The following is an 11088-nucleotide window of genomic DNA, read 5'->3' on the forward strand; positions in this document are numbered from 1 at the left end:
GTAACATGCTATTTCTGTTATGCCTGCTTCACCTGCCCATTTTGCTTGTGAATATAATCAAAAGTCCAGTAGCCACCCACCTTTTTCTTGGTTGTAGTAACTATAGTAATTTTAGAAAACTTGGGATGCAAGCTCGGAATTAGATTTGGGGCTTAGCGTCTTGTGTGCAGCTGGGTTGACCCAGCTCTCTGTGATACACTCTGAAAACATTTGGTAACAGGAATTTCCTGATTGAAGCAAGTGTTATCTAAACTTCCAGTTTCTGGAAGAACGTTGGAGAAGAGAACGGGAGTCTATTCCATAGTAAGCAAATTCATCTTTTTAATGATGGAAAATACTGTTCATCCAGGATCCACGCTAATCTGAACAGTTAGTCAATGAAAAATAATTAAGATCTTTTGATGTAACAACCCATTTGAGTTTTGTGGCATCTAGTTTTTAGAACAGAAAATCATAGATTTTTTCTTTTCTTTCTTTCTTTCCTTCTTTTATTTTCTTGGCTGACAAGACTTTCACACCCATGCTCCTCCCAGCATCTTTGATTCTGCCCAAGCAGCAGCAGCCAAGTTCAAAAGGTGCCACGGCCAAAGGTGTTGGGGAGTCACTTCATATTCCAGGCTGGAGGAGTGGGGGGCTCGGGGATACTCCCCCCACAAACATTTGCCAGCAAGAGGCCATGACTTACCCCAACCCCAAATCCTGCATCCTGGTGGGAGGTGGCAATGCCTCCTTCCAGCTCTCCAAACCTGAGAGGGGCACGACCAGACAGAGCAGGACACAGGCCCCCGAATCCAGTAATGGTAGCCCTCAACACTGGCCCCTGCCCAGGTCATAACCCCAGCCCCCAACCCAGGGCAGCAGAAGTCTCTCCTCCTCCTCGGTCCTCAGTGATGGACGGAGCCCTCCACACCAGGCAGGACAGAGGCAAAGTCAGAAGCAGCCGCAGTGGCAGGGAAGGAACAGGCACCGAGACTGGTGGGCTGCTGGCAGGGAAGCAGAAGGCCAAGGCTCTCTTGAAGTCACAGCAAGCTGTCTGTCCATGCAGCTCTGGGGCTGGCCACTAGGTAGGCGTGGTCGGCTGTGATACAGGTACATGGACAACTTTCTGTCCTGATGCTAGTTTATACTTGTCTTTGGCTGCTGCTCTTTTGGCTGCTTCTTGGCATCAAAATACCAGACAGTGATGGCATACCTGGTGGTATAGGCTGGCTTCACCTCATGAGGGTTCCGCCGATCAGACCAGAACATGAGCAGGTGGTCAAAGAGTGGTTCGATGTTGACTACCAGGGGCCGGCCCTCAGGGAATATCGGCAGCAGGCCGCCATGCACATTGACGTCCCAGTTCTGGTTCAGGTAATAGATACAGGTGATGCAGCGCCCATCGCCATGGGGGTTGTCGACATGTCTCATGTACCCCAGCCTGTTGCCTGGGTAACATGCCACCATGGCTTTGGTGCCCCCGTTGATGACACAGCTGCCCAGCCTCCCAGCACAGTGGCAGATTACAGCATCCACGTGGGCCATGAGGGCACCTATGCTTTGGCAGCCCAGCTCATGGCCTTCCACCCAGGCAATCTGGTCCTCACGGATGCTGCGTGGCAGGATAGCCTGCTGACTTACTAGCTGCCCATCAGGCAGGAGTCCTCCCCGCTTCAGGGCCTCCACCTCTGCCAGCACGCGGCTGCCCAGTGCCGCCCCCAGGAAGTTGTCCTTGACGCAGATGCTGTAGTACCACATGCAGGGCACAATATAGTCCAGGGCCAGGCGCTCAGGCGCAGAGGGCAGCACCTCCTCCCTCAGCCCAGCGCTGCCCTCACCACTGCCACTGCTGCAGCCCCCCCGCCTCCAACTCCTGGTTCTCCTGCCTGGCCCAGGGCTGCTTGCTGGGTGCAGGGGCATCCCCACCAGCCTCTGCCCATTTCCGTTTGGGAGCCTCAGGCCAGGAGCCCTGGGCTGCTAGTCGCTGGCACCCCTTGGTGACCAGCGCTGCAGCACCCTCACTCTGCAGTGGCGGCAGCTCCCTGCCATCCTGCCCACCAAAGCCCTCTGGCAGGGGGCTGGCTGTGGTGGAATTAGCTGTGGCTCTGGGGGTCCCACTCCCCGCCGAGGCCTCACTAGGTGCTCCTGGACGGTGGTAGGACAGCACGCGACAGGACAGATAACTCTCCACCCCCTCCTGGCCCGGCTAGGCTCCAAGGGCTCTGACACTGAAGCCGGCAACTGAGGGAGAGCCTGACTCAGGGGCTGCGGCTGGCACGGGCTGTCCGTGGTAGCAATGTCTTCATCTCCCGGGCATGGAGGGCACGGCCCAGGCCCACGGTGCCACCCTCCTTCTCCACTTGATGCAGCCGGGGGCTGGGGCGGCTGGGCCTGGAGTGGGGCAGGATGAAGCCGGGCAGGTGGCAGAGGCTTTTCCCGTGCCCTAGGGGTGCTTGCTGGCCCCCAAGTCCTCTGCTGTCCCTAGGGACTTGACAAGGGACCTGTCCAGGCTGCGAGGCTTTTCCTACGGCCGCGGCCCCGGCGCCGCGGTTTGTGCTAGGCGCCCCCCAACGCGGTTTGTGCCAGCCGCCCCGCGCTGCAGTTTGTGCCGGGCGCCCCGCAACGCGGTTTGTGCCAGCCGCCTGGTGCCGCGGTTTGTGCCAGCCGCCCCGCAACGCGGTTTGTGCCAGCCGCCCCGCGCTGCAGTTTGTGCCAGCCGCCCCGCAATAAGGTTTGTGCCAGCCGCCCGGCGCCGCGGTTTGTGCCAGGCGCCCGGCAACGCGGTTTGTGCCAGGCGCCCCGCGTCGCGGTTTGTGCCAGCTGCCCCGCGCCGCACAGCGCGCCATACCCCGCCCCCACCAGCCGCGACCCTCCGCCCCCCCTCAGAAATCATAGATCTTAAACCTTTCATACTTTAACTTTCAACTCCGCCTTTCCAACCTAATTATTCTAACCCTCCTTGTCTCACTGACAAACATTTTTCCCTGCAAGACCCAGCTCCCAAGTGCCCTCATCTGTAAATTCTCCCCTAATTACTGCTCACTCTTCCTTCCTCCCTGGTCCCCTCGGAGTGAACCCCTCCCCGATGTCTCCTGTACACTGGTAGTGACTGGCCCTACTGGTTGTCCTCTCTGCTGAGCTGTGAGAGCCCAGAGAGGGGTGGACGGGTCATTAGTCTTTAATCTGCAGGGTACCATGCGGGGCTTGGTGTTGGCTAAAAAAAAAAAGAATGATTAACACAGGGTTAAGGCAAGGTGCATGTACTGAGGACAATCAGGTCAAAAAAAGAGACAGAAATGGAAGGGGAAGTTGCCCAGAAGGACCCCCAAAAGAAAAGAATCCCACCCTTAATGAATCTTCTCTGTTCTAAAAGGAAACCAGGTGACCATTCACAGTGGCCTTCCTGCTGCCCCTGTAAGGGGTCTGTTTAGACTGAAAACTTACTAGAACTCCCAAGTTTCACCTGTTCTGACCAGGAACCTTCCCCGCGTTTTCCCAGATGGTCTCACAGACAGACTCCCCCTCCTTTTTTGTTATGAACTTCTGCGGATCTTGTTGGATCCTGTGCTCATGACAGCCTTTACCAGGGCACAATGGAGGCCCGGGGAGGCTGCTGCCTCCATATTGCCCCCCACCCCTCTCTTCCACCTTCATCCTTGATGTCCACGGGTCTCCAGGATAAAGTGTCCCTCCTCTTCTGATTCTGCCCTGCCAGCTTCTCTTTGGGGCCTTTTAATTTTGACTTTCAGCTTGTGAAATTTCTAAATGCTCCTTTTTTTTTTTTTTTTTTTCCCCTCTCACGTTTCCTCAATCCCCGGGCATCTTCTGAGAGAAGGAGTTGTTACATCCATTGTAACATTTCCTACAATGTATGTTGTTTTTGTGTGTGTGTGTGTGTGTGTGTTTGTGAGTCTTGCAGATTTTTTCCATTTGTGAGCCTCAATCAGTGGATTTAATAGCTGCATTAAGAGGAAAGATAAAATCAAAGGAAAGGGAATTTTAAAATACCATTGCCAAGTGATTTAAAACCACCAAATTATCAAAACAATAATTAAATATAAACTGCATTTCATCCTCATTGTACAAACACAGAGGCAAATCACAGGCTGTGTAGCCATTGGGGCTGGTCCTCTTGATCTGGAGATCTGCAGCTGTACCCCCTCCCTAGCTCCATGCAGATCCTTCTAGGCCCAGCTGCCTCTGGCTGTGGCCCAGTTTCTTTCCTGAGCTGTAGAGCAAATGAAACAAAAAGTCTGGAAATGAAGATAGCTTAGATCCTGGGAGCTGACTAGGAGAAATTAAAATCTTGATGAAATCCTAGGAACCCAAAGGGGAAAAAAAAAGTAAATATCTGTGGCTGTTCGTAACCACCGGTCTTTTGCCATGAGCCAGGGAATTAAGACTCCTGGTTTAGTCTCTGAAATTCTTTCCCAGTGGTCATATCATCTCATCCAAGCCTCTTCATCTCTGTCACCTTCAGTGATCCTCAAGTCCCCCAGAGCACTGAAAGTCAATTCTTCTGTGATCCCGTTGGTGAGAGTGTGCAGAACGTGCAATTTGGAGATGAACTTGGATGATCTTTTCTCCCCAGCGGCCTCGAGCGAGAAGTGAAGCACTTATAACTGTTATGAATACGAAGCAACCGCCAATGAGGAAGGAAACAGAGGAGAAACGGAAAATCATCAGCCTAGATGGAGATTTAATAGGTTGTTGTGGGACTAGCAATACCAGCGCACAAAGATTGAAAGGTCGGGAGTCAGAACAAGAAGTCTGGCCATGCGGTGTGTCTCCAAGAGCCTCGTGGACTGGTTGTGAGCTGATGGTGACAGGGGCCCCAGTTCACCTCAAGTAACCATCTGTGTCTTGTGATGTTCACCGTGAGGAGCTGGTACATTGTCACACTGATACTTCAGTTCACCTTCTAATCTCTCACACACATGTTATCTTTGTCTAGCATGTGACTCTCACGTCCGCCTTAAAGTATAAGGTTAAAAAAATAGAAAGCTATAGGGAAATAAACAGGAGTTGACGTGGATTCATATTTTGAAAAATAATACTGGGGATGCTAAAGATGCGTTTGATGGTTAAATATACGGTGCTGTTAGTGTTTCTTTTTGAAAGGACTGCTATCAGTTTTCGGATTATCAGTGTTTAATTTGGGGGAACATTTTTTCTATTTTTTTTTATTGTGGCAAAATACACATAACATAAAATTTGCTATCTTAATTGTTTTCAGGGTTACCATTCACTGGCATTAAGTATGTTCATATTGTTATGCAACCATCCTCCCCATCCATCTCCACAATGTTTTTCATCTTGTGAAACTAAAACTCTGTAACCATTAAACAGTAACTCCCCATGCCTTCCTCCCCCCAGTGCCTGGCAACCACCACTCTACTTCCTGTCTGAGATTCTAACTGCTCTAAGTATCTCATATAAGTGGAATCACACAGTATTTGTCTTTTTGTTTTAAACTGGCTCATTCCACTAAGTATAATGTCCTAAAGTTCATCCATGCTGTAGCATATGGCAGAAGATCCTTCTCTTTTTAAGGCTGAATAGAATTCCATTGCATGTATATACACATTTTTTGTTTATTCTTTCATCCATCAGTGGACACTTGAGTTGCTCCCGTATTTTAGCTGCTGTGAATAATGCAGCTATGAACATGGGTGTACAAATGTCTCTTCAAGACTCTGCTTTCAGTTCTTTGGTATATATCCAGAAGTGGGATTGTTGGATCACAATCACATGGTAATACAATTTTAAACAGAATTATTTAATAATGCACAAGGATTCCAATTTCTACACATCCGTTCCAAAACTTGTTTTTTTTCTAAATAATAGCCTTCCTAATGAGTGTCATGTGTTATCTTGCTATAGTTTTGATTTGCATTTCCCTAGTAATTAGTAATCTTGAACTCTTTTTATGTAATCATGCCCAATGTATATCTTCTTTGGAGAAATGTCTTTTCAAATTCTTTGACCATTTTTTAATTAGGCTGCTTGTTGTTTTTGTTGTTGAATTTTAGGAGTTCTTTATATATTCTGGATATTAATTTCTTATTAGATATGCAATTTGGAAATACTTTGTCCCATTCTGTGGGTTGCCTTTTTGTTCTATTGATAAAGATTTTTCCATTTTCATGAAGTCCAATTTTTAATTTTTTCTTTCGTTGCCTGTGTCTTTGGTATCATATGTAAAAAACCCAGGGTTGTGAAAATTTTTGTTCTGTGTTTTCTTCTAAGAGTTTTTTGTTTGTTTGTTTGTTTAAATAGTTTTGGAAGGCTGGGAGATGGCAGTTCTGGAGGCCCCGCTCCCGGGTAGACCCAAGGCCACGATGCCCCTGAGGTTGACTGGACCAGGGTGGCAGGCTTTGGGTCCTGAGCAGGGATGGAGGGGTCTAAGACAACCAGCAGTACCATGTAGGTGAGCTTCGTGTGTCAGTGCTGCAGCCAGCCCCTAAAACTGGACACAAGCTTAAAGATCCTGGACCGTGTCATCCAGGAGCTCACAGCTCCATTACTTGCCACAGCCCAGGTGAAACCAGGAGAGACCCAGGAGGAAGAGGCTAACTCAGGAAAGGAGCCATGTATTGAAACTCACCAGGATGGTGTCTCTCGCAGATTCATCCCCCCAGCCAGGATGACGTCTACAGAAAGTGCCAACAGCTTCACTCTGATCAGGGAGGCATCTGATGGCGGCACCATGGAGAACCTCAGCTGAAGACTGAAGGTCACTGGGGACCTTTTTGACATTATGTCAGGCCAGACAGATGTGGATCACCCACTGTGTGAGGAATGCAAACTCTTTTAGACCAGCTGGACACTCAGCTCAATGTCACTGAAAATGAGTGTCAGAACTACGAACGCTGTTTGGAGATGTTAGAGCAAATGAATGAAGATGACAGCGAACAGCTCCAGATGGAGTTAAATGAGCTGGCATTAGAAGAGGAGAGGCTGATCCAAGAGCTGGAAGATGTGGGAAAGAACCGTAAGATAGTGGCAGAAAATCTCGAGAAGGTCCAGGCTGAGGCTGAGAGATTGGATCAGGAGGAAGCTCAGTATCAAAGGGAATACAGTGAATTTAAACGACAACAGCTGGAACTGGATGATGAGCTGAAGAGTGTAGAAAACCAGATGCGTTATGCCCAGATGCAGCTGGACAAGCTGAAGAAAACCAATGTCTTTAATGTGACCTTCCACATTTGGCACAGTGGACAATTTGGCACAATCAATAACTTCGGACTGGGTCGCCTGCCCAGTGTGCCTGTGGAATGGAATGAGATTAATGCTGCTTGGGGCCAGACCGTGTTTCTGCTCTATGCCCTGGCCAATAAGATGGGTCTGAAATTTCAGAGGTATTGACTTGTTCCCTATGGAAACCATTCATATCTGGAGTCTCTGACAGACAAATCTAAGGAGCTGCCGTTATACTATTCCAGGGGGCTGTGGTTTTTCTGGGACAACAAGTTTAACCATGCAATGGTGGCTTTCCTGGACTGTGTGCAGCAGCTCAAAGAAGAGGTTGAGAAAGGCGAGACATATTTTTGTCTTCCTTACAGGATGAATGTGGAGAAAGGCAAGATTGAAGACACGGGAGGCAGTGGTGGTTCCTATTCCATCAAAACCCAGTTTAACTCTGAGAAACAGTGGACAAAAGCTCTCAAGTTCATGCTGACGAATCTGAAGCGGGGTCTTGCTTGGGTATCCTCACAGTTTTATAACAAATGACTGACTTTCTTTTTTCCTTAGGGGGCTGTTTGCCTTAAGGCTTTATTTTGTTTTGTTTGACCAAAAAAAAAAAGTTTTAAATTAAATTTGGGTACTATTAAGCAGCACATGTTTACAATACCAAAAAAGAAAAAAAATCCACAAAAGCCACTTTATTTTAAAATATCATATGACATATAGTGTCCAGAGCTACAACATGCCATGTATAGTGACCAGCCTTTGTCATAGTTTTGACTATTAACCCAATGCTTTCCTTTCCTTCTGTCCCCTCAAAACAACTAATTTAAGTTTGCTTTTTTTAAAGAACTGAGTTGAATTGAGATTGATGTGTTTTCACTGGATTTTCTCTCTCAACTTCCTGCACTTACCATATGAAATAGAAACTTTTGTCTCCACTGAGACAACGAGATGTGTGAGATGCAGCTGGATAATGTGAGGGAGAAAATGACATATAAGCTTTGGTCACCTTGTGATGTGATCAGAAGCTTGAAATTTAACACTTCTCACTCGGTTCTAGTACTGAATGCCTACTCTGCTCTGTGTTAGAGATATGAAACAGTGTTTGATACTGTTTGAGATATTACAGAGAGATTTAATTATTTGTAATAAAAGATTTACTGAAGTCTGATAAAAAAATAGTTTTGGGTCTTAAATTTACATAATGGATCCATTTTAAGTTGAGTTTTGCCTATGGTGTTAGATAAGGATCTGACTTTATTCTTTTGCATGTGAATATCCAGTTTTCCCAGCATTGTTTGTTGAAAAGACTGTTCTTACTCTATTGAATGGTCATAGCACCCTGGTTAAAAAATCATTTGACCATGTAGGTAAGAGTTTATTTCTGTCTATTCTATTGGTCTATATGGCTGTCTTTACACCAATACCACACTGTTTTGAGTACTGTAGTTTTGTAGTAAATTTTGAAATCAGGAATTGTGAGAACTCTAGCTGTTTCTCTTTCAGAATTCTTTTGACTTTTCAAGGTCCCTCAGGATTCCATATGACATTTAGGATGGATTTTACTATTTCTGTAAAAAGTACCATTGATATTTTGATAAGGATTATACTGAATCTATGGATTGCTTTAGGTAGTGTCGACATTTTAACAGTATTAAGTCTTCCAATCCATGAACATGGGATCTTTTTCCATTTATTTATGTTTTCATTAATTTCTTTAAGAAATGTTTTGTAGTTTTCATTGAGCAAGTCTTTCACCTCCTTTTGCTAAGTCAGTTCCTAAGTATTTTATTCTCTTTGATTCTATTGTGAATGGAAATTGTTTTATTAACTTTCCTTTTGGATTGTTTATTGTTCGTGAATAGAAATTCCATTGATTTTTGTGTGTTGACTGTATCCTGCTAATTTACTGAATTTGTTTATAAGTTCTAACAGATTTTTGTGTGGAATCTTTAGGATTTCTACATATAAAATCATATCACCTGTGAACAGAGATATTTTTACTTCTTCCTTTCTAATTTGGATGACTTTTATTTCTTTTTCTTGCCTAGTTTCTCTGGCTAGAACTTCAGGACTATTTTTTAAAAACTCTTTTCCCCCTTTGTTTTCTTGAGAAATAATTGACATATGCCCCTGTATAAGTTTAAAAGTGTAAAGCATAATGGTTTGATTTACATATATTGTGAAACCATGACCACAGTAGGTTTAGTTAACATTCATCATCTCATATAGATACAATAAAAAGAAAAAAAATGTCTTCCCGTGATGAGAACTGTTAGGATCACCTCTCTTAACAACTGTCCTATATATCATACAGCTGTGTTCACTATAGTCATCATGTTGTACATGACATCCCTAGTAGTTATATGTAACTGCAGTTTTGTACCTTTTCAGCTCATAGAAATTAACAAGAATTAAAGAGTTAAATTTGAGACCTGAAACCATTAAACTTCCAGAAAACACAGGAGAAAAGCTCCTTGACATGGGTCTTGATAATGATTTTTTGGAACTTACATCTAAAGCTCAAGCAATAAAATAAAAAATAAAGCAATAAAATAAAAAGTGGGCTACAGCAAATAAACAAACAAACAAAGACTTCTGCACAGCAAAAGAAACCATCAACAGAGTGAAATGACAACCTACAGAATGGGAAAAATATTTGCAAACCATATATCCAATAAGGGGTTACTATTCAAAATAAAGAACTCATACAACTCAATAAGAAAAAATCTGTGCTATGTTGAAAAGAAATGGTGACAGTGGGCATCCTTGCCTTATTCTTGATCTTGGAGAAGAGCTTTCTGTCTGTCCTAATTAGTATGTTGTATGCTGTGGGTGTTTCATATGTGGCTTTTATTTTGTTGAGGTACGTTAGTGCTTAATTTTTAATGTTACAGTTCCTCTGAAGCCTGACTTCAGGATAGGTAGCTTTATTGTGCAGAAGGCAGTAACAGAAACAATAGTGACGCTCGTAATGATTAGGTAATGGTGTAGACAGAAGATAACTGTGTCTGATGGACCTTGGGCTGATTCACTGATTCTTCAGTGTTACCGTTATTGGATTTGAACAAGGCGCTTCACTTCTGTGAGCCGCCAGTTTCCTACCTGTGGAATTACCCTCAAAAAGTTGTATGTGTGTTTTAAAAGTTTCAGGTGCTTCTGTCCCCACACCTGCATTGTGTGTATGAAGAAGACACTACTCTTCGGTGTTCCTTGCAGTAGAGGGAGGAAGAAATTATTTCATTGATACTGTATCCCTGTTTAGCTCACTTCTCCCATTTGCCTCATATTTTACATACATGGAGGGGACTAGCCAGTTTTATTTTATTCTGAGACTTTTTCACTCTTCCCAGGTTTAGGGAAGTTTTAACTCACCGCCCAGGCCATTTCATAGACATTTTCAGGAGTTGGTACAGACAGGTTGGTGGGCATCTGCGGGTCTAACCAAGAGGGTGAGGAGCGGAAGGAGCATCCCATTGTGACTTGCTGAGCATTGCCTGCTCCTTCATGGGTCAAGCTCCCTTCCACACTAGCACCCAGGGTGTAAAGTCAAGAGCATTGGCCATGGTGATGTGCACACTACAGCACGTGCACAGGGCAGATGAAATTTACTCTCTCCACCTCACTGCTGACTGGTGAGTCCCTAATGTTCCCACTCTGTCTGAATAGGACTGAAAGTGAAGTTAATAAAGAGTTTGCATTCTAGGGTTGCATCAGTATGCACTGAGATGGAAACATTTAGGAATAAGCAAAGCAGAAGGATCTGGAATGGACAGTGGGACAGGAGTTGAATTCTAGCAGTCATAATATAGGCATAGTGCACCTATAGTAACATCCTAATGTTTTTCTAACCCTTTGCCAATAACAAGGAGAAGAGTAACAGCAAAGGCAAAAAAAAAAAAAAAAGGTAGCAACATG

General features: G+C 45.1%; 1 protein-coding gene and 1 pseudogene across 1 annotated transcript; one reads left to right on the forward strand and one right to left on the reverse strand.

Annotated features, from left to right (window-relative positions):
* Positions 1-361: 361 nt before the first annotated feature.
* LOC105101608 (prolyl hydroxylase EGLN2-like) lies at positions 362-2825 on the reverse strand. The gene is given in 5 exon segments (XM_064479246.1): positions 362-1150; positions 1153-1834; positions 1836-2175; positions 2178-2460; positions 2508-2825. Coding segments are annotated over 5 exon segments (1713 nt in total). The 3' UTR covers positions 362-1060.
* A 3533-nt stretch (positions 2826-6358) lies between these two features.
* On the forward strand, positions 6359-7878 carry LOC105104738 (beclin-1-like; annotated as a pseudogene).
* Positions 7879-11088: the final 3210 nt, after the last annotated feature.

Source organism: Camelus dromedarius, chromosome 26, assembly GCF_036321535.1.
Source record: "Camelus dromedarius isolate mCamDro1 chromosome 26, mCamDro1.pat, whole genome shotgun sequence".
Lineage (NCBI taxonomy): Eukaryota > Metazoa > Chordata > Mammalia > Artiodactyla > Camelidae > Camelus > Camelus dromedarius.